We start from the raw sequence: 24325 nt of genomic DNA, 5'->3' as shown, positions 1-24325 counted from the left end.
GCATTGTTCTCTTAAGAAACACACGTTCCTTATTACACAGGAGTAAAACGCTTCATCCAGATAGACTTAGAGATAAAATGAGCTATATAAAAAAAAAAAAAAACTAAACTCAGTAGTGCCTTGTTCATCTGCTTCCATCAAATACATAAAGTCAAACACAATCATGTTGACCTGCTTTGAAAATAACGTTATTGTTTAGTATACACATAGTACATATTAGGTTGATCTACAGTAAACTATGTCGCTTTAAAAGCCATGTCTTGTTTTCTCTTCACCAAAGAAGGTTACAATTATATATGGAGAGTGCAGTAAAAGATTGAGGATAGATAGATAGATAGATATGTGACACTAGTATTTGGTTTCGCTGAAACGAAGGTAATCGTGAACAACTATAACTCCGTGAATATATACACAATGCTGAACCAGGCTGTCTAATTCGAATCAGTTCTTCCTTTAAAAAAAAAATCACAGCGACAGTGCCGGATTTGCCTGCAAGGCATATGAATGGAGATACTAATAGAATATGTAACGTGTAACTGGCTAACCAGCACTTCCGACCACAGAAGCATTTCCCCTTGTGTGGCAAACGCTTCTTAATCGCACAGTACTCAAGCGGCGTTGTTTTTTTAAAAAACTGATTTAATACATTAGGTGATAATGTATTTCGGAGTAGGTAGATAAACTTGAAGAACTTGCTGTAATCACAGTTCCGACAAAAATAAAAAAGAAAGTCGTGATTCGTGTTGACAAGGTAACGACAAAATAACACGGTGTCTTTTTTCGTTTAGCTGTAGAAGTTATGTCGCACCATTCCGGCTGTTATTTATATATATAAAATAATAATAATAAATTTTTAAAAATTAAATAAAAAAAAAAAACAACACTTACCCTCTGTAATGTGTTTTAATTTTCACATAATCCTGCTGCAGATCCATCGTGGATGCTTGCCTGGTAGGCATGATACTCCAAAACTACAGCAGGAAATGAAGATATCAGCTGTGTGCAATTGCAAACAAATGTTGTAATCCAGTTGGGGGAGGGAATTCTGTGAGAAATGATCTTTAGAAACTATATATATATATATATATATATATATATATATATATATATATATATATATATATATATATATATATATATATATATATATATATATATATATATATGCACACACACAGGTATATCAAATCTCTAAGTTTTGTTCACGAGTTCAAAGTCATTTTCGGTTCTCTCGACCATCATCGAGGATGCAACGAGTTGCACATTCCAAAGAGAAGGGCTGTACTTTATTATTATCAGCGTTTCTGGATCATACCGACTATCCCAGTCCTGCAGCCTGCCTAATGTTACTGTAAACTTAAGAAAAGCAAAGTTCTGTCAAGTCTGTGCTGCCCGACAACGGCAACAATTACACCTGTTGAAGTTTTTTTTTTTTTGTGGTAAATAAAATGTAATGCACTTTCCTTCTGTACGTAAATATATTGCAAAATGACGATGTATAAAAATGGTTACGTTTGACTGTATTATCAGAACAGACAAGAAACGTTTCGAGGTTCACCTGACCTTGCGACACAATATTTAGGAAATTATAGTTTTAAAAAGTTTAAATATCCAGCATTGTTTCGCTAGCTTTGTTTTGAAACCAGTAACGTTTAAAATATATGTTTTATTAAATAAAAATAGTACTTTTAAAAAACAAAGGCACAACGTAACTCAATGTGTGTACTCTGAGCCAAACCAACTCGAGTCTGCAGTCAGACTTTTTTTTTTTTTTTTTTTTTTTTTTTTTTAATTAAAAACAGCCAACTTGCAAATATTTTGAAACCTAACTTAAGGCTCCACAAACAACTGTTCCTTTTTTCAAATGATGGGGGAAAAAAGTTGCACTCTCTTCAAGTATTTCGTAAAGCTGTTATTTATAAAATCAGGCAGGAAACTTGCAAAAAAAAATAAATGTATAAAACAACTGTTAAGACGTCCTGCCAAACATGAAAGTACAATCCATCTTCATGCACCGCCTTGTTTATTGCCTGTATTAAATTATAAATGATTTAAATATCTCATCCTCAAAACCAATCCGCAACTCCAGAAGTTTCTGCTGTCTCAAAGCAGGATTTGCCTAACATGGCGGAGAAAGACCAGCGCAAAAGCCAATCAGACTGCAGTAAGAATACCTGCCTACCAATTGTAGCGGAGCGAGAAACACCTGTAGCCAATCCAGTGAAACATGAGATTACCTTCAACCAATAAACGGTCGCGCAGTGGTTTAGCTGAATTAATAATAAACGGGTGGATTCCCGTCCAATCAAAAGAGAGCTTGTGTTACCTGCGCCCAATCAGAAACCATTGCGAAGGAGCTAATTAAAAACACCTTGCATAGTTACATTTCTTATTTGGAATAATCGTGTTCTGATAAACCAGAATATGAACACTTGATGGTAGATAAATACATATTCAGCCAAAATCTGTTGGAGAGACAGGTACGGCATTTATATTAAATAATACAGAATCATCAGACATACATAAAAAATACAAAATAAATAAATGAACATATATGTAGAATAAAGTGTCCCTCTAGTGCCCATTCAAAAAACTGCATTGACAGAACACAAGGCAAACAGGTATTGCAAATCCAATTGAGGGTTTGCAGGCATGTGACCCGAGCAGGCTTTTTACTTCCCAGTCACAGGAATTAGAAATAAATAATGATAAGGGACAGATATAATTTGTGAGCCTTACTGTGCACCCCCGGTGAGCGAGCACGCTTTGACTGGATTTGCCGTGCAAACCACATTCTTACTTACGTGTTACCAATTAAGACAATATTCATTTTCAATAGTTTGTTTCATTATATACAATATTCCTATGCAGTTTGTATATACAACGTTTAACAGACTCGTAATTAAAACAATGTATATGACTTATTTGGTGTGTATCATAACTTTGTATAGGGATAAACAAAAAAAATAACCTTTTGTTCTACGAAGCGTCAGTAACTGGAATTTGTAGATGTTGTGTTCCTGTAAAATCAGCTTCAACAAGTGACAGCTAAACGTTTAATCTAAGAGACCGCTAAAGGACTATGCTTTGCAGAAATGAGTACCCCGGGGTGCACAGTAAGGGTCACAATGATCTGGCACTTACCATTATATAAGTTTACCACATCAACGCACCATATCACTGATGTGGTAAACTTAATTTCTAATCACTCTGTGCATTACATTTTGGTGTGGAAGATACCGTTTTTGCATTAGCAGCCATTGTTGTTTTGACCGACAGTATGGCCGCGTCGTGCTGTGGTGACGTCACATGAAACCCCCCCAATAGCAGAGAAGGCATTCAAATAAAATTATTATTATTATTATTTATTTCTTAGCAGACGCCCTTATCCAGGGCGACTTACAATCGCAAGCAAATACAAATACATTCAAGTGTTACAATATAAGTCATACAATAAGAACAAGAAATACAATAATTCTCAAGTGTGACAAACCACAATTCAATAATACAGCAGATAATAGTGAAAGTTACATCAGGATATGATTAAATAGTGATAGTTACATCAGGATATGATTAAGTACAAAATACTACAGATTAAACACTTGGCAGATTACAATATTCTGAGGTACAGGATTAAATGCAGTAAAATAGGGGGCAGATAAGAGCAAAATAAAGCATATTTAAATGAAGGGTGATAGTGTCCCAGGATACAAAAATGTAAGATTAAGGATTTCATTCCACATATACGCCGCTGGTGGAATTCGTAATAAATAGTAATTGGAAACGGATATACGGGCTTCAACTATTAAAATAAGTAAAGAAATAAAATATAAATAGAGTAATGCCAAAGCCAATAAATTAAAATTTCTAAAAAAAATTAAATAAATACAAATAGTATCTGGTACCGACCGTAAATTAAATTACAGTACAAAAACACGGCCGTGCATTTTTTATGATGTATTTTAAAACCTGTAATTATTTTATTATACATCATTGATCATTCTTCAGGGCAGGTAACCGATCCCCGAATGGCAGGTGTCCAAATGTCCGCGTTCTGAGCTCAGCTGCTTTTCCCTGTCAGCTATCAGCCGTGGAGCTCTCGCGGAAGCAGTGACGTGTTCACATTCCGGGGATTGCACGAGCGGTAGTCTCGAGAGGAGAGCGACACCGCAGCAACCAGGTAGGACCGTTTCTCCGGACAGAAAATAACAGGGCGGTGTCGCTCCTTGAGAATTACGAAGAATATACATTATATTGTCATGTGTGGTGTCTTTGAATATCGAAACGTCTTCTGCTGCGTGTTCGAGTTTATCTCCAAATTGTAACAAACCTCCCCAACGACAGTGAAAACCCGTTTCACAGTCGGCTTCGGGGATGGGGTTAGCCGGAAGTGAGTTGGTCAGTTTACGAAGTTACTGCCGGTAGTTGTAGTTTTAATTCGACTCGATTGCCTCGTATTCGTGTTAGAGTTCGGGGGAAAATGAACTACAACGTCCAGTACGCAAAGCTTTGCGCTTGACAACAAACTTGCAACGCATTGCATTTCGGGAATAATAGTCAAAATGCGAGTAATTCGATGTTTATGTGGATGAGGAGTTGTACAAACGAAAACTACAACCTCCAGAATGCGCTAGGTTTGTGTCCGTAACCGAAAGACGGAATCGACCTTAAGGAATAGCTTTTTAAGCATTCCACTATTTTATTCATATTTATGTTTTGTAGATTATATTAATAACTATAACATTACCTTTTTTAGAATTAGAGCAGACATCAAATGCGTTTAGTATGAGCGAGATGTCATTCATATTTCAAGATGTGTGCTTGTAAACCCACCAGATAGAACAGTAACACAGATGTTAGTTTATCATATAGTTAAAATACCTGTATATGATTTACAGAATTTACAGCCGATTGTCAATTGTGTAAGCCCACACTTGGTAAATGACTGTGGATCACCTTCAAGTAGGCAGAAATGGACTTGTACACAATCTTAGAAAATAAAATAGCCCATATTCACGGATATGTGTATTAGTGTACTGTAACAACACAGCGTTTAATTAATATCATTTTCTGATAAGAGACACATTTCTTTGTGGGGCAAAAAATGCCTACCTAAATTAAACCGTTTTTTATTTTGCCTACCCCCAACTTATCAATATGTTGTACTAGTGTTATGTACAATTGCACACTTCAAAAAAATATATATATACATGCCGTCAAAAACCTATCAATACCTCCAATGTTTGGATTCAAACACAGGCTCCCTTGAGAAAGATATGTACAACATATCGAAACGTTGGGCAGCTGGCTCTTTGAGCTAAAATATATATATATATATATATATATATATATATATATATATAACAACTCAACCTTGAGGATAATGTATGGGAGAGTCTAAAGTATGGCTAACAAATGGAAATATCACATATCAAGTAGCCTGAACTATGAAGTGAGAAAATGACCTACTGAACCTAATGAGTGTATCTAAAAGGAAAGGTCTGAGGAAGATCTACTGAGTCATCACTATACAGAAGACAGACCCAACCCACTGCGACGTACAGTCATGCTTAGCCCATACCAAGAAAACTGGCAGTGCAGAGTAAATTATTGACACTATTAAATGTTTTAACTATCCTTTCTTTTTTTTTCCAACAGTGTATTTTTTATTTTGTATTGTTGTTTTTCTTTCTGACGTTCAGAGAATGTTCTTTCTGACATGACTTTTACTCGTTTGGTACTCGTCAGTGTTTGCTGTGTGTGGTGCTGTGCATATAATTGGACCGAGATTCTTTGTAAATGATCTAAAGGCTTGCATTAGATTTAATTGTTCCAGCCTCTGGAGACCCTAATCTGTGGTCTTGGACACCTTGCAACACTGTCCTTTGCTTTATGAAAATGATAAGAAGGGCAGTATTGGGAGATTATATTGTCCATGAGATGCATGGTTTGGTCCTTGCCTTACATGTCAGGAAAACAGTCAGCTGAGCTTGCATTATATGTGAAATGGGCAAATACCTCGGCACTGCTGCCTCATTGTATAATTACCTGTAGGCTAACTAGCAACATCAGCACAGTGGCATGTTCAGTTACTGAGGTAATCCCAACCTCGTTTTGAATGTACGCTCAGCTGTTATTTCTTTACATGCCCTTCGGTCACTGTGTGCACTATTGTATCATGTTATGTTTTCTATCTGTTCATCATATTTTATAATGCATACATGTTTTTTTTGTTTTGGTTTTTTTTTACGCCAAAGTTAGAGCAGGGCAATTTCTCAAACTCCGTAGAGTTCACACACAAACCTTTTTAAAATGTCTAAAAACGCAATTACAGATTTGTGACAGACAGTGGTGGGGATATATTATATCAGAAGTTGCTAATAAAAATTAAATACATGAGTACATTTGTTATTTTTTTTTTTAATAATGTTTGTTCTATCTACAGAATGTCTGAAGGGGACAGTGCAGGTGAATCCATTCACGGGAAACCATCATCAATCGCCAGCTTTTTCACAAGGCTTGGGCAGGTGGTTTATTTATTTTTTTTAAAAGCAAATGCCGTGATCCTAGACTAGTATTGTCTTTCCTTGATCAATAACGAGTTAAAAGACAAAGGCGTGTTCTATGCAATTAATGACATACTTATTTTGATAAGCTTTTTTTTTTTTTTTAGCATGATAATACAGTGGTCTATAATTAGTCAGCTTCCTTTTCTTTAAATACATATTCCTTGTAGAGTGTTTTATTTTTTTGGAAGTCTTATGTTATTGCTTTTAAATGCGTTGTAAGGTCATTCATTTATCTCAAAAGCTTTCAAAAACACTTTTTACTTCTGTATTTAAAAAATGGTAAAGTCCAGATCATTGGGAATCGGAATGAATTGTCTGCTTGACGTTAGAAGAACTGCCGCTGGCAAATTGCTTAATTTCTTTTTCAGATTTACCAGTCGTGGTTAGACAAGTCCACACCATTTGCAGTGGTCCGATGGGTTGTTGCTCTAATTCTAACTGTCATCTATTTGATAAGAGTGTATATACTGCAGGTAAGCATGCTTTCAAAATATGTGAGTTACATTTGAAACAGTGAAAACTTTGTGATTTGTGTCCATTGTAATAAGTTAACTTACTCATGCTTTCTATGCATTCCGCACTCTTTTAAAACTCTCAACTGTGTTCTTTTGTTCTCTTGTTGTTGTTTTTTTTTAGGGATGGTATATTGTTACGTACGCTCTTGGAATCTACCATCTCAATCTCTTCATTGCTTTTCTGTCGCCAAAAGTGGATCCGTCACTACTGGACGACGCAGGTAAACCCTTCAGCTGACGAGCGCTGAATCTTGAGAAATTATTTTTGCGTCTGTGTAATCGGTTTGGATTTGACCGTGAGTGAAAATGTGTGTTTTTATAAGTGTTCGTCGGCTACCTCTAATAAAGTTAAGAGTGTATTTCTTGCACGGTCTCTACGAGCGCTTAAACGTATTATAAGTCATTAAATCAAAATAAAAAATTAGATTGGATACTGAAGGATGTAATCTGTTTATATAGAACCTGTTGTGGTTTAGGAGTCTTTGTCATTGATATTCTGAGTGCGAGGCCGACACTCTCAGTGAATTTGTAAGCGTAGTAGCTGCTAATAGCTTCCAGTAGGGATGTGAATTATTATTACTGTTATTATTAAATGCATAGTTAAGGATAACCAGTACCCTGTGATCTATGAACAGGGTAATTAATAACCTACAGCATTAAGCAAAGTGTGAAACCACATAACTTTACAGAGGGATCGTGCATCTACTGAACATGCTTCCAGATGTTCTGGAAAACAAGTTCAATTTGGGTTTTATTTTTTAAAGTGGGTTTAAACATGAACTGCTTTCTAGGAGTGGTTTGGAAAAGCTCCTCGCTTGACCGACTTCATGATCATTTCTGGTTCCCATGAATCTGTGTTTTTTTTTTTTAACAGCTCTACCTTTTTTCTTTTATTTTCAGATGAAGGTCCTGCATTACCTACAAAGCAGAATGAAGAATTCCGACCCTTTATAAGAAGGCTACCAGAGTTTAAATTCTGGTGAGTACCAAAATGTACGAGGGATGGTGCACCACTCACTGGTTTTCATTGTATTGTGAGTGCCTGTCTACTGACAACGTTGCCGCTATAACCTGAGTACATTTTCAGTAACAGAAAAAGTTAGAAAGACCCTGAAGACCCTTGAAGTAACTCAGAATTAGATGCCATTTAAGTTGCTGACTACTTGTAGCAATATAACATTCAAGCAACTCGTGACCATACCTAGCAAATAGCTTTTTGTCTCCACAGGTAAAATGCAGTGTTAAAGTTGTAGTTTTTTTGTATTGGTTTTCATCTACTGTTGTGTGATATATAACGTGTTGCTATTTTCAGGCACTCTGCAACTAAAGGAATTGTGGTTGCAATGATTTGCACATTCTTTGAAGCCTTCAACGTGCCAGTGTTCTGGCCTATTCTCGTTATGTACTTCATCATGCTTTTCTGTATCACAATGAAGAGGCAGATTAAGGTATGACCATTTTTTTTTGTACCTTTTACCCCCGATGCTTTAACTATTACTTGCAAACAGTAGTCAAGGAGATTTTATACTAGTGGCACCAAATGATGTACAAAAGGAGTATTATTAACTTTTTTATTGCAAATAAGGTTAACCATGTCGTGCAATCTTTCCAAACAAATCCTAAACCACCAGCACTAAAGCTATTTCTCTTATTTTCTTTTTTTCTTTACAGCACATGATCAAGTACAGATATCTACCATTTACACACGGGAAGGCAAAATACAAAGGCAAGGAAGACACAGGGAAGTCCTTTACCAGTTAGAATAAATGTTACCGCCTGAAAAAAGAGAAAGAAAATCCTTAACTTGGGGTGGGGTGGGGGGAGGAGGGACTAAAAAAATAAAATGGAAAAGAGTTTTGATCCGTTGTGACGGTGTTGGACGGCAGACAGGTAAAGGATTTACATAAACAGATTACGCTCCCCTTGGTACTAAAAGGTTCTCTCTTGTAGACCTTATTTCATTTCAGGACAGGTTTTCATTGGAGTTGTGGAGTGCTTTATATTTGCCTTCTGCCCTCCCCGTGGGGGGATGGTTCAAGCTGCTGTTGAGTGCTGTGAGGTACAGAAATGTATACCTGCTCCTGCTCTGCTTGTCCCTGTCTCATTGGTGTAATTCATCTTCCAGCTACTTTCAGGGGAAAAGAAACCAATAAAGCAAAAATCAGCATTTAATCCACCCTTCTGGTCAGGTCATGTTCATCGTACCTGCCCAGTTGTTCATTCCATTAAATTATAGCACAGTGCACACAGATCTATTTTTGCCAATTCTCTTGTTCTGACTTTTAAAAACCTCACTTTTTATTACGAAGTAGTTCAATTCTAGAATCCTATCATTCCTAAGGAGATTTATTTTTTAATGTTTGGTGCTCATATTCCAGAGGGTGTGCCAGAGATGCAGTCATGCTGTGAACGATAGAGAAGGTTCAGGATTCTGCTGTTGTTATGGAAGGGAACATAAGACAAGAATTACATGTGTCCGAATCACCATTTCACTAAAGGATCAAAACTTTTTTCCTGGTGGAAGTGTATCATGTTTTCTTAGGGGTTTTGTTCAGGGTTTATATATATAAAAAAAAAGGGTAAATAGTTTTGAGATTATTTTGAATGCATCATATTTTGCTTTACAAACATATTACTGTTTCCAGGTGTGTTTTTTTTTTTTTTTTTGATTAACGTATCAATTTATTTCATGTAAACAATCTCATAGAAATGAAGAAGTAGCCCTTGAACAGTAGCTTTATAATCCAGTTTCTTAAAAAAAAAAAAAGAAATATGTAAAAATGCATGTTTCGTGTCATGTGCTCCAGGTAAAAAAAAAAAAAAAAACCCAAACATGATTTTATTAACTTTATTAAGTGTAATTTTTCACTTCAGATGTTATTAAAGAGACAATGTCCCTTTTTTGCCTTGTGTGGTTAATCAGTCTTTGTATGTTTCTGTGTGGGTGTGGGTGTATGTATAATTAATGCTTCTAACTGTACAAATTTAGCCACAGCCTTCATATAAATAATTGGGATGCTTTAAGACCCGACTTGTAAAGTTTTGGGATTCCATTTCTTTCGAAGTGCTGAAGGGCATAAGCAACTCGTATATACCTGACTAACTAAACTTCAAAGTGTTGAATTGTTTGCTGAAATGAAACACGCTTCCTTTACTTCACAGCACCCACAACAGTGGAGCTAACACTGATTTGACACTTTTAATTGTCTCTCTTGCTAGCACCTGCTGGTACATGGCTGTTGACATGTTGCTTTCAGTGTCTGACTGGCATCTCCTGTGTCTGTGCCCACAGCAACCAAATAAGTTCAACAATGTATTTGCTGACACCACTGTACCTACTTGCGTTTCACTGTATTCCTAATATCAGTTATTTACCATACAAAACAATATCATTAAATACATCTGTACATGTTATATGTAGTTTTCTAAACGGGTCACTTTATGGAGTTTCTTGTAGAGTTCATTGGCAATTATTTAGGGAAGTATTAAGCAACAGCAGGGTGCTTGAGAAAATGCATTTCCTGGTTGAATATTACGTACATGCATTTCTTTCTTTTCATGGGAGCAAGAGCTCAGAGAAGCCAAAATTCAGCAAAGAAACACTGCATGAATGAATGAAGGAATAAATAAATAAAGTTTAGTTGCTTCTCATTATACAAAGCCTGCCCTGAAACCTTGTCTGACTGCTTTGAGCCACACACGCACAAAAAGCATTTTGCTTGCTTCCTATTTGCAAGAGGGGATGCATACATCCCATGTGTCCTGCATAAACACTTACACGTGTCATCGTTTACTCACCAAAAAAAAAAAAAAAAGTATTACATGAAGAATATTATGTGATACTAATAGAATAATAATTTTAAAAAGCAGTTTGTTTTGAGTATTACCTTTTAAAATAATACGAAGCAAACATGCCCCAAACTGCATGCAAATTCACATTGTGTTATGTAAACCCATGGATATTAGCATTGTAACTTTAGGATTTAAGACTTTAACACAGACGCGCTGTGATTTCGGAAAAGAGATTCTGTGCAGCGCCAGGTAGAAAGAAAGGAGCTTCACGCGGTGGCTGTCATGCAGCGGCTCGTATTATTAGTGGTTAAACTTTGTGTGTACTTTTGGCACACAGGAATAAATGCAGTAAATGTCAAATCTAATTCAGAGTTTAGTTTACCAGGGGATTATCTTTTAGGAGGACTGTTCCCGGTCCATAAAACCGAACAGATTGATCTGCAAAGGAAGCCCGAAGTAATACAGTGCTCCAAGTAAGTACCATTTTGTTGTTGTACATCATTTTCTCAAACAATGTTGCTCAAGTTATGTTTTGCCTTTCTAAAACACGGTTTAAACAATGGAGCTTATTTATTTATGTATAAAATGATTTGAGGGTTGTGAAAAAAAAAAAAAATTCTTCTGGGAACTGTAGTATTAATATCATTATATTAGTATCTAACGGATGAACATTGCAGTGGTGTAAAAATAAGGAAGTGATCACTTTAAAATGCACAGTAGTGTGAATATTATTCATTTTTTTAACGTACTAATATACTACGCACCAATATATAGGTGTAGGATTATTTTGTGGTACGTGTTAAAAAGTGGTACGCCATGTACTGTGCTTGCGCAAATGATTTTAGCTCAGAAAACAAGGAAACGCCCATCTGAACGGGTACGATGTACTGAGTTTGGCCCTTAAAATTCTTTTTAATCATTTTGGTTTTTTTTCACAATTTAGAAAATGCATGTGACTTTAACCGAGGAGCAACAAACTGGGTTATCTAAAATTGTAAACGTATACAATTTTGTGGGTGAATTACGGTTTGTCTTGTTCGTATTGATTTGTGCACTAGTCAATCACAGCGTTGACCGCATACCGTTTTCTGACGTTACACAGGTCGGCTTTTGGTACGCGTACCACATTCTGACGATATACCACATTCTGGCCCTACACCAGTACGCTATATGTACTGTACATATCTGGCACTCTGCGGTGGTGGATCTGATGCACTGCATGTATACACGACTCCTGGAATATACTGTTTCTGTTTCTCCGTAGATATGATTTTTTCCCGGAAGGCTATAATCAATTTCAAGTCATGAGGTTTGCTGTGGAGGAGATCAACAACTCGACCTCCCTCCTGCCCGGTGTCACCTTGGGCTATGAGATCTATGACCTCTGTTCCAGTTCTGTGAACATCAGGGCAGTCCTAGACTTCCTCTCTGACAATTCAACTCGGTCCGTCCCGTTTGGAGTGGGATACAGACCGGACCATCACCTACCCAAGGTCTTGTCAGTGATTGGGCCTTCCTCCAGCACGGAGGCATTTTTAACTGCATCTATGTTGATGACCTATCTTGTGCCACTGGTAACTTTTTGTATAATACTGATTTTTTTTATATATATATAATAATTGCAATTATATGTTCACTGACGTTTCAGGGTTATGCTTGGATGATGCAAAGATAACCATTTGAATTGGCATGTTTTTAATTTAGAGGGGAAAAAAATGTAGGTGTGCTTGAAATCCTTCCTCATCCTTGCATAGTATTTGCTTTAAACTTGCATTTGATGGGCTGTTGAAGATCCTAGCCTTGAATAGCGCAATGGAACACCTCGTCATAAAGCAGATTGCATTAATAGTACAGTATTTATGATTGAGCATTGGCTTGAAACCTGCTTCCAGAACGGGAGACCTCAGCAACTTTGCTGAATCACAAACTCCAAGTCTTCCCGTTGCAGTGGCCTGAAACCTAGTCTCCTGAAACCAAGTTCCAAGCCACAAAATGTCTCTGTGTTCCCTCAGCTTTACCTGTGAGAGTGGAGAGTGACAGAAGTAAAAGCCCGATGTAGAAGAGAAGTATAAAAGAGGATGTTGGGACTGTAGCACAGTCAGCATGTTGTGATTATCTCAACAGCATCTAGAGCGAACACAGCAATGCCGTTTCCAAACCTCTTCCGCTCTGTACACGTTGGTTACTGTTGGTTAATTACCATCCTTTGTTTTCAAACAGATCAGTCATTCAGCATCAAGCATGCAGTTAAGTGACAAAGCCAGATTTCCCTCGTTTATCCGTACGATCCCAAGCGACAAAAATCAAGTGGATGGCATTGTTCTCCTTTTGCTCAAATTCAACTGGCGCTGGATCGCGTTGCTGGGGACAGACGACGATTACAGCCAGGACGGCATAAAGGCATTGAATGAGCAGACGAGGGAGCACGGCATCTGTGTGGCCTACGAGAACACAATCCCACAGAGCAGCAGCGCCGTGGGACATATGTTGAGAAACATTGTCTATCTCAACGTCAAGGTCGTGGTGGTGTTTGCAACGGGGCAACCCGTCACCGACCTCATGAGACAGGCCATCGCCAGCAACGTGGGGGACATTGTCTGGGTCGCCAGCGAAGCCTGGTCACTGAGTCAGAGCATACCCAAGATGCCTGGAATCAGCAGGGTCGGCACTGTTTTAGGAATGGCCGTTAAGGGGATGGCTCTTTCCGGCTTTGACCAGTTTATCCAGAGTACGAGGAATTCCTGGAACGGGAGCTTTCAAAAGAAGCCTTCAGCGTTCTTGGGAGCAACCAGCAATCAGGGATCATGCAACCAGCACTGCCCACAGTGCAGCGAGATCCCCGCGTCAGCCGTCCAGGACTTTGACTCGACATTCAGTTTTAGCGTTTACTCTGCAGTTTATGCTGTCGCCCATGCATTGCATCGGGTACTGAAGTGCGACGGGAAAATCTGCAAAAGATCAGAGCCAGTTTTTCCTCATCAGGTAAGCATAACACATCAGTGTCTGCAAAGAGGGTTAGGTAACTTAAATAAAATGTAAGGCATTCCACCAAGGTACTGGGACAAATGCATACATGCAGAATACTTTGATGGTGGGATCATGTGTTTGACTGCTAAGCCTGGCACTACATTAGAATATGCCACTGCTGTTTTTTTTTTTGGTTTTTTTTTAACTAGTTTTTAAAACGTCGTTGTTTTACTTTGCATATTGCAAAACGTTCTACCTTGGACCTGATTTCAGATCCTGCAAAACATGAAAGAGGGGAGCTTCACCCTTAACGGCCGAACCATCAGCTTTGACAAAAATGGAGACCCGCCCCCCCAATACGAGGTAGTGTTCTGGGATACGACCTCACAGCCAGTCAGCTTCAAGAGAGTTGGATCGTATGCCTCAGATTCAGGAGATTCAGGGACCCGGTTTGTTGTTCGAGAAGAGGATATCAAGTGGCACGCTAGTGGCCAGGTAACGTTTGTGATATTTATACCTGATTATCACATAGTGAAGTGACCATATAGGGAGGAGGCTTCTAAATGTCTTCTACAGCCTAAAGCTTGTCAGCCACAACTCTGTTTGCTTCTGTAACCAAATTCAAGCACAGCGAACTCAGGTGAGGTTGCGATGTTTTTCCAGGTGACGATTTGTATAAAGACTTCTGAATAATGAGCGAGCCTACTGACATGTTTAAAATGCTAGCAACATTTTAAAAGAGGACAATATTCAATATTGTGTTGTTTCTACAGACTAACAGCGCGTAAGGACTGACTGATGTGACCAACCAAGCCTGGTTAAAGGGACATCTAAAGCAACATGCATTTGCTGTTCAGGGATACCTTTGTGGCTCCTAATGTAGTATGCACTAATTTGCATCCATGTTCTTGGTGTATTTGTCTATTTAAACTAGTCTTGAGGTGCCCTGAAATGTGAGACCAGGAAACCAATTCAGTATGCATTATGATGTTCAGTATTGGGATCTCGGAAGCAGGGTGGCTCCTAATAAACTTTTTCTATGGTAGAGCTTTTCAGTAATGCTGCAGTTCACCACGCTGAAGCAATGCTTGCCTGTGCTTGATTTTTCACCATGATAAACCGCAGTCAGGTAAAGACAGGTTTTGCATAGTTTCAGAAGCTCAAAACAGGACTGAAACACATCGCCAGTCACCCAGTGTGGTGTTAGGGGGTGGGCTGTGTGGGGTTTTCGTTTTCCTTTTTACTGAAAAGAAGTTTGATCCTTGCAAAACAAATCGCCTCACTGATTTCCCTCAGCGATACAAAACTCAATTCCTGGATTTGACCAACTGCATTTGCAATACTGGGTCACCAAGTGGCACTGTTTAAATTAGCACCACATTTGTAAAATGTTAAGTAATCTTAAGTATGAGGATTGTTTATTCTGATTTGCTTGACAGGACAACCCTACCGCAACTACTTCAATGACATTATTTCAGTGTATAATATTTAAGCCAGTCATACAAATATTATATAGGGGCATAGCAAAGACCAGAATTCGTTAATTCATCCGCTGTATTTGTGCTGAGAGAGAAGTGCCAAACTGAAAAATGTATTAACATACTTTGAAAAAAAAAAAACAGATTTGCAATACCAAGTCAATAAATGAATAAGATTTTTTTTGTTGTTGTTTCGTTTTCCTTGCAGATCCCTGTAGCGCTGGGTTCCAAGGATTGTATCCCGGGTTTTAAAAAGACACCCTATGGAATTCACACCTGTTGCTTCAACTGTGAGCCTTGCACTGCCGGAACTTTTGTTAATCAAAGTACGTTGAACTTCCATTGATTTTCATACCTGATCTTGGGCTCCTCCTACTCCTCCTGTTACAGTTTTTGTGTGTCTTGATCAGTCTTTCCCTTCTCCATTTTACTTCCCTAGATCTGAAGCATCGTTGCTTTTGTATACTCTGGAGCCTGCTCTAGCCTGAAAACTATCCCTGTCCTAAGAACGTAATGAATGCATGCTAGCATGGATGAGTATAGTTAGCCTGGTGCCCTAACCCTAACCCTATCTTGATGCACAAAAAACAGAATATGCTAAAGCTGGCTGTGTCTAATTCCATTTAGAAATGCTAATAGACAACAACAAAAAGTTTTAAAACACAAACACTATCGCCCCATCCGAGCAGTCCAGCTGGTCTGGTGGTCAACACCATAATAAACTAAATTAAACTGCAGCAGATTCTTAACGATATGACCTTTCATAAGAATTTCCATAAAATGACATATGAGTAACACCTGATAACCTATGCTCTGTTGTGATTTTTTTCTAGTCCCAAAGATAATCTAAAATAGCCACAAACTCTAAATGAATTCAAGTGGAACAGCACAGGAACAGCAGCTAATGCATGAGAATTCAAAGGAATCTTTGGCCATTCTGTGCAACCTTCTTAACCTTGTCTCCACCCCCCCTTAAACAGGTGACCCCTATACCTGCCAGCCGTGTCCAGAGGACGAGTGGTCAGATGATGAAAGTGCATTTTGCCAAAAACGCACCCTGGAATACCTCGACTACAATGATCATTTCTCCATCGGGCTGTTGGTGTGTGCGGGTCTGATGTGTACTGTCTCGGTGGCTGTAGCCATTGTCTTTGCAGTCCACCACGACACCCCCGTGGTGAAATCTTCCGGGGGCAAGATGTGCTTCTTCATGTTGGGCTGCTTGGGCGTCTCTTGCCTCAGCATCAGTTGTTTTTTCGGGGTACCCACCACCTGGAAATGCATACTGAGAAACCCCGTCTTTGCTGTTTTATTCACCGCTTGTCTCTGCTGTCTCTCAGTCCGCACCTTCCAGGTAATCTGCGTTTTCAAAATAGCCGCCAAGAATCCCAAAGTTTATGAGTTCTGGGTCAAGAAAAACGGTCAGTGGATGTTTGTGACAGCGGCCGTGGGCCTCCAGATCTTCATGTGTGGTCTCTGGGTCGGCATAGAGGGGCCGCACCCTTTCAATGACACCCAGGCTGTCAGGGGACAGATTATCTATGACTGCGGCATGGGGAACATGTTTGCTTTCACAGCAGTGATAGCTTTCGTCGGCTTGCTCAGCGTGCTCTGTTTCGCTTTCTCCTACTTCGGGAAGGACCTCCCTAAAGACTACAACGAGGCCAAGTACGTGACCTACAGCTTGCTGGTCTTCTTTTTCACCTGGGTTGCGTACTTGACGGCTTACGTCGTCTACAGCGGGAAATACATTCCCCTGATAAACGCCATCTCAGTGCTGGCTAGTCTGGCCAGTATCCTGGTGGGTTACTTCATCCCCAAATGTTACGTCATCCTTTTTAAACCAGAGTACAATACGACAGCACACTTTCAGACATGCATTCAGAACTACACTAAGACCATTAGTAGTAAATGATGACTGCTATTGCATTAGATAAGTACAGATATAGATATAATTAAGCAGGTATGTAGCAGTTTCACTTGTATTCTTGTTTTGTTTTGTTTTGTTTTTAATTCCAATTAAAGTATATTTAAAAAACGAAACGTGTTTTATTTGATGTATACCTGTGTGTTTCCTTTTGTCCTTTTGTAAGTAGCATTTTCAAACCTGGTGTGATTATCCAAACCCCCAGCAGGTCACCTGGTATTCAAAAAACATACAAAGAATCGCAACGCTTTTCTCACTATCCAGAATGCTACGTTCCACGCATGCACGACGCAGGATTGGTCAGAGTGCCACTTCCTGCATTTCACCACTAGATGGTGATGTCGCTCACAGAGTTCAACATTGAGCCCAGAAATCTCCATTGTAAAACGTACTAGAGGTTACCGGCTTATTACAGTAGTTTCCGAAGGTACTTCTCAGCAGAACATGGCAGTGACAGTATATTTGGATGGAGAAAGGGGGCGGCCGCTGTATTTTGATACGTATTCAATTATCAAAACTGCATGTGATAAACTAATTACAGAATCCTATAAACCCCACTCTGGTGTTTTATTGGCCCCCCTGTATAGTAAATGAAACTCATTCCCCTTGTTTTCTCTTCTTCTTTTACATTCCACCTGGTTAATTAAATCAATTGAGAGAAGAAAAAAAATCTGATTTTTCTAGCAGTTCGTGAAAAAAAAAGGTGCTGTATACCTATACTTTCGAAGTCCGTGACCCGCTTTGGAATCCATCCTGAAGCACTGAAAGACGACATTTAAAAAGACACTTTATGACAGAAACCCAGTTGACTTACACGCGTCTGTTTTGGCAACCAAAAGAGTTGACCATTAGAAAAAAAAACCTCGATAGCAGAAAATTGACAATTTGTAATGGCATGGGGGCCACTTGCACGGTGCTGCTATTCTGCCCGAGGCGTGAAAGCCTTGTCTATTGAGCCCGATTGCCACACCTAGTAATGCATTAGCCACCGTTGCGACACCCCACACTGAGCCTGTCATACACCAATTTCATAGCAATTTTGCGGTGAATTTGCCAGGAGAAAAGTACCAGTTCTCCCACACAAGTCGAGCATTGTTGTATTCGGAAAGCGTTCTGACGCATGATTTTACACAGAACTCAAGAATGCTAAGCGTTATTGCTTAGCTAATGGGATATGTGTGTTTCGGTTTGGTTGAGTATATTTAATAGAGGCTACAGGATTTATCATTGTTGTCAAACCCGTATCTCTTAGAAAACGCACATCGATTTAAAAAAAAATTATACATACATTTTTAACACAAATGTAATACAAAACCTGTCATGGATCACTTAATCCATGCAGTGCAAGGCAATAAGACATACCTGATCGACAGCATTACAACAACATGTAGGAGAAACTCGTCGACCTGTCTCACACACAAATAAATACAGCCTGCAACTCTGACTGTAGCTCTGATAAGCGTCAGGAAGAACACCTTCTCTCATTTAAACTGTTCAAGACGTGGTATTGTGTTGTCTCAATAAGACAAGCGCCCGCATTCATATGCAAAGCAAGCCCGGCATATAAAGCGTGGAATGGAAGCTGGTCCTTCACTCAACACTGATCAGATCGAGAACTCGCGAACAATGCATTCAGACTCGAGATCCACCGCTAGACAGCAAGCCAGCATGGAAAGAAAGGTACAATCTATACAGTGCATTAAGAGCTGGGATGTGTTTCATATAAAACAAAGCAAATCTGTTCATGTAAAACAAAATGGACTGTTCATTAATTCGTTTATTATTTTTTCCCCACCAGATTTCCAAACCGCTGATGGAAAAGAAAAGGAGAGCAAGAATTAACAACAGCCTCGAGCAGCTGAAAAGTCTTCTTGAAAGCCGATATCCCAAAGTAAGTGTATCTGACTTGATCGAATATACAGTATCATTGAATTGAATGTGGAAGATTCACCGAATAGCTTTCCATCAGACCTGAAGTGACCTGTGCTTTATATTCAGTGCTGACCATCATGTTTCTCTGTTTGTTTTTTTCTGTTTTAGATTTCCAAACGAAAACTTGAGAAAGCCGACATTCTGGAATTAACAGTCAAATGCCTCAAGCATCTGCAAAACTCTCACCAAGGTAAATAATCAACAGCTTTCTCATATTACTCATATAATCGATCATTTTAACATGATTACCGATTCAGTGAACACAAGCCCCTATAAGACCATAAGTGAAATACATTTGAGCTAAGGCATTTGAAATAACCTTTGAGCGGCCAGGCTTTGAGTTTACTTGCTGTGGATATTCCATTGATCGGTTTTGTTTTATGGTTTCCTTCCAGATGCCACCTTCACAAAGCAGCAGAATTTGTTCCACGCTGGATTCCAGTGCTGTGCAGACAGAATGGACCAGTTTCTGCTGAGAAGCCAGGAGCTGCGTTTAGAATTACACAGCCAGCTCGCCAGACCCCTCGCGCCCAAGGAACCTCGCCGCTGTACGCTGGACAGCGCCAGTAACAGACCAGGACAAGAAGCCAGCTTTTCTCCGTCTCTTTATCCTCAACCACAAAACCACCGCCCAGCAGTGAAACGCAATATCATTTCTTCGGACTTTTTAGAAAGAAAACAGGCAAGCCGCGTTTCAACTCCAGCCATGCACCAGAACACTCCTGCAAACATGAATGGAAACGCTGACAACATTGTGCGACCATCTGTGAATCAGAATGCCGATGCGTCAAAGTCGAGCCAGGGTCCCGATCTGCTACTGCTTAGAGACGTTATATATACTAAATCAGAATGCTGGCGCCCCTGGTGAGCCCAGCTCTGAGAACCATGTTATGTGCTACAGTACTTAAGGCAGCAACTTCCATTATTTAATGGATCGGTTGCTGCCAATTATTTTTTCTAATTATTATTTTTTGCATGTAAATGAAGTGTATTTTAGAGGAATGCTTGGCACAGCAGTTATTATAGATTCTTCGTAAGAAGGCACGTTGTACATCATTTTGATGATATTATTGAACTGTAAAACTGAAACAAAATAAAAATACATTTTCCAAAAATGTTTTTGTTGTAAGGTGTTGTTGTATCGTAGTTGTAAGTGACTCTGCAGCTGATGCATAGTTCACACACCCTAGTCTCTGTAAGTCGCCTTGGATAAAGGCGTCTGCTAAATAAACAAATAATAATCTGGCTGGGATAACGGTGCAACTCATTTAACAGAGCCAGTAAAATCAAGCTCGCTGGCACACCGACAAATGAATGTTTGTGTAGAGAACATACAGCCATACCTATCCACGCACATACATGGAACCCGTTATTATGAAGCATGGAATGGAATCGCTTTATTTAACAATGCCCACAACGCAGTGAACGCCTTCCTCGTTGTCTATTAATTAATTAGTATATATATATATATATATATATATATATATATATATATATATATATATATATATATATATATATATATATATATATATATATATTCTTGCAAAATTGTCTCACCTCTCCTAATGCTTCCTTTGTAACTCCAGTATAAATTACTCCTTCGAAATATAAATGAATTATTTTTACTCCTTTTAAAATGCATCATGTTTACCAAAGACTTCGTTTTAAAGTTATCAATGAAAAAATGAAATACCGGTATTAAATAAGTTCTAATACACTATAAATAAATAAACCTCACGAACAACAAAGTGTGTTCCATTACGGACAATAGTTTTAAAAGTTTAGATAACACACTATTGTAGAATATAATATGTTATGTAATATACATTTTAACATTTAAAAAAGTTATCAAAATGAATATGTAACAGAGTTCATGATCAGTTTAAGAGCTTTAAATAATGCATAACTATAACCGATACTATTTAAGAACATGCATGTGTCAGATTCTGAGCATATTTAAGTATGTATATACTTTTACACCAATGTTTATTTTGGAGACACTTGTTTTTCGTGCTTCTCAAGTAGGCCTGTAGTCTTAAAATGTGTTTATAGTGCGTTCCATAAGATGTATGTTTAGTTCTTAAACATTTCGTTTTAAGAGTGTATGGGCTTAATTTATTACGGGTTAGTTCTAGTGCAACGTGTGCTCCACGAGTGAAATAAAGCAAGTGATATTAAATACATTTACCACTGTGACACAGTTTGCACCATCAGGCACCATGTCATTGTAAAACGAAATACGAACGGCTAGAGTTACAGAAAAGAAACAACTGAGGTGTGCTAAACTAACCTCGGGAGTTATTTATTTAAAGCAAACAACATCTGAACTTAGCACAGTGGTAAATGACTCGGGAATATGTCCCCAAATGTGTTAACCTGTGTGGAGCCGTTATATCAACATTCTGCCTACTTTGTCTTGATATAAGGAGTTATTTAATTTGCACTAGAGCAAAAGCTTGGGAAATACATCACTATTTATGTTAGTAAGAATGAAATAAATGAATTTAAAACAAACAATGAATTAATTTTAATTTTAACACAAGTTCCGTTAACCTTCCACATACCATTAACTAATGATACACTGTGTTGTCCTCAGTTAAATATATGCTAAACTGAGCTATATCGAATGGCCTTTTCGCGTTCGCAAAACTTTTCTTCTGTTCTTAAGTATAGCTGAGTTTGTTTTTTTTCTTGGTAGATTTTGGATTGTATTTCTCCTTAAGAGAAATGAGAGCGTGTAGTCGTTCAGTAGAATACGTGTTATTAGTTTTATTGAGTTCTTGCTGGGATAATAATTCTGGTTTCTTTGGGTGTGGTTCTAAATTCAGTATAATGGGTTTAATGTGATATTGCAGGTATTCCAGAAAGATCTAACCTACAGGCACCCGTACATTCTGTCTAAGCTGGCGGTACCGGTTACACGGATTGTCCTCCAGTGGAAATGATGGTACGTGGGGCTGTTGGAAGGGTCTATCTTTAATGTCATCTTGACAAGGCGCGTTTCTTATTGTAACATACCGAACAGCTGCCACTTTAATACACTTTATGAGCCGAGACAATTACTTCACAAATGCCTCGGCAATTTTAAAGCATTTGTCCCCAACTCTGAGCATCCTGACGTGAGGTGAATCGACTGGACGCCTTCATTCTTTCAACCATACTCTGCGATTCTCCACACTCGGAGAGACAAAGGAGCTGTCCTTGGGAAAGGTCTAGTAAACAATTTCACCATTCCCTAGAATTGGTTTGATTTAAAGAAAATACAAAAATGCTAACGACAAATTGCATCTATTTTGAACAATTAAATAAATAAATAAATAAATAAATAAATAAATAATACCAGAATGATATGCCATTGGTTTATTGGCCTGTGGGTTTACAATGGCTATATCGCAGCGGGAAACGGAAAGCTTGTTCCCTGAGGGTATGCGAAAATGTGAAACAGTAAATTGCCACTTTGTTAGGACATTGAAGCTACTGGCATGGTGCTTCCCGTCGAGGTGTACCGTGAAACGAGGAAATAATCCTTTCAATGATGCGGTCTAGTATGACATATGGAGTCCCTCCCAATGCCACACACTGTTTGCAACAAATAGCGATTTCATACCAATTTTGCGGTAAAGTTCTATGCGTAAAATTCTAGAAGCCACACACGTTGTGTATTCTAGCGTTTTCGAAAGCTCCAAGGTGACATTATGGAAGTATGCGTTTAAATATAATCTTAACTGTTGGCTATTTATTTACAAAACAATACAACCGATACTACAATTTCTGATATACTTTGAGACCCTAAGTGCTGACCGGGTGTCTTTACTGTGCGTCACTCTTCACATACTCAGAAGATGGTTGAAAACCTAAACCACACTCTCTTGCCTTATCTCGCCAATGAAGGGATCGCCGTGTTTTTGTGCAATTGCTTAGCTGTGCGGTTCACACCTGTTAATCTTAACAAACAAGAACCAAGCGACTAAGCAGTATAACTCAAGAGACAATTATCCACTATGCGCAAATTACCCAATCCACACTAAACATGCGCAAGGCCTCTTTAGTGCCCACTGAAAAGTCCCTCGACTCCAATCAAGGTGTCAATTCACTTGTAACGTCACCTGTATGGAGCGACCACGCAGATTAAACAATACCTGCCTATAACAACCACTTTTAAACATGCGTCATTTGAACGTATCCGACTGTCCTTGAATTATATGGTAAAAACTGTTCCTCTGTTCATGAACAGATGCCAGGGGGATTCGAGAGCAATATAACAAATTGTTCCTTGGAGCGGTAAGAAAGGAACAAAAACAAAAAAAAAGTTTGGAAAGTGTTGAGCTGTTCAAAATGTCTTTGTGCTCCTACAAGCACCAGCAGCCGCATTCACGCCGACACATCCAGCATATTTTTTTCTGCTGCAAAATATGAAGCGAGGAAAATCGGAGGAACGCCTCTCGGCTTTTGAATCCTACACTCCGATTTTCCACTTTAGGAAAATAAAGGAGAATACCCTGGGAACCCTGCTTCCCACGTCGCAACATATTAAAACGTCTATCCTCTAAACGATGCGGAATACAATACGGACACTTTTTATAAAGACATATTTTTAAATAGCCTATAGTTGGGTGTGTGTGTGGGGGGGGGTTATAACAGAAATTAAATCGGATATAACGGCTGCGTAGACAATAATTGATAATGTACTTTGACTACCTGGAACACGTGTATGAACCCCCAAAAGACTAGTAGTAATGTTAGTTCTGAAGCTGCTATTCCATTTTCTAGACCACGTGATTATCAAGCATTACAGTACAATGGATCTGCCGACCTGGTGATCCTAGCCTTATAGACTCCAGGAGTTATAATGCAGTGGGTTTATGATTGCAAAGTAGCCGATTTTAACATATCTGTCTTTTATTGTTATTCAAGAAACCACGCATTACTGTAATAGAGTTGTGTAGCGAAGTCTTTTGGATCTGACACATAGATTGCAATAATCTCCGTAGCATGGGTACAATCATAATCAGATTGGAATCTACAGGGTCAGTTTTCAAGATCTTGTGTAAAGATATTTGTATTGCCAACTTGAAGTCGAGGGAATTGCATGGCCGTTTCCTTTTGTTATCAGGAAATAGGAATTGGCGCTCTTTGCCTGTT

General features: G+C 38.7%; 4 protein-coding genes across 4 annotated transcripts in view; 3 read left to right on the top strand and 1 right to left on the bottom strand.

The window, feature by feature from the left end:
• The window catches only part of LOC117962360 (protein kinase C zeta type), a 92463-nt gene extending 90210 nt beyond the window's left edge, over positions 1 to 2253 (bottom strand). Inside the window, 2 exon segments of the mRNA XM_058993057.1 lie at positions 889 to 971; positions 2183 to 2253. Of these exon segments, the coding sequence (XP_058849040.1) occupies positions 889 to 959 (71 nt within the window). The 5' untranslated portion in view covers positions 960 to 971; positions 2183 to 2253.
• Positions 2254 to 4061: 1808 nt separating this feature from the next.
• On the top strand, positions 4062 to 9985 carry LOC117425350 (protein RER1). Its single transcript, XM_058993056.1, has 7 exons — positions 4062 to 4180; positions 6446 to 6527; positions 6938 to 7042; positions 7206 to 7305; positions 7985 to 8063; positions 8397 to 8532; positions 8756 to 9985. The coding sequence occupies exons 2-7, from the start codon at positions 6447 to 6449 to the stop codon at positions 8843 to 8845; spliced, it is 591 nt and encodes a 196-aa protein (XP_058849039.1). The 5' UTR covers positions 4062 to 4180; position 6446; the 3' UTR covers positions 8846 to 9985.
• A 122-nt stretch (positions 9986 to 10107) lies between these two features.
• On the top strand, positions 10108 to 17293 carry LOC117963759 (taste receptor type 1 member 1-like). Its single transcript, XM_058993055.1, has 6 exons — positions 10108 to 11349; positions 12141 to 12450; positions 13097 to 13858; positions 14117 to 14338; positions 15530 to 15647; positions 16302 to 17293. Exons 1-6 carry the CDS (start codon positions 11159 to 11161, stop codon positions 17234 to 17236), a joined length of 2538 nt encoding a protein of 845 aa, XP_058849038.1. The 5' UTR covers positions 10108 to 11158; the 3' UTR covers positions 17237 to 17293.
• Positions 17294 to 18847: 1554 nt separating this feature from the next.
• Positions 18848 to 20107, top strand: LOC131698966 (transcription factor HES-3-like). The gene is made up of 4 exons (XM_058994103.1): positions 18848 to 18928; positions 19047 to 19139; positions 19289 to 19370; positions 19576 to 20107. Exons 1-4 carry the CDS (start codon positions 18875 to 18877, stop codon positions 20046 to 20048), a joined length of 702 nt encoding a protein of 233 aa, XP_058850086.1. The 5' UTR covers positions 18848 to 18874; the 3' UTR covers positions 20049 to 20107.
• Positions 20108 to 24325: the final 4218 nt, after the last annotated feature.

Source organism: Acipenser ruthenus, chromosome 20 (assembly GCF_902713425.1).
Source record: "Acipenser ruthenus chromosome 20, fAciRut3.2 maternal haplotype, whole genome shotgun sequence".
Lineage (NCBI taxonomy): Eukaryota > Metazoa > Chordata > Actinopteri > Acipenseriformes > Acipenseridae > Acipenser > Acipenser ruthenus.
Note: the sequence above shows the minus strand (reverse complement) of the source record. Positions and strands in the feature narration are given on the sequence as shown.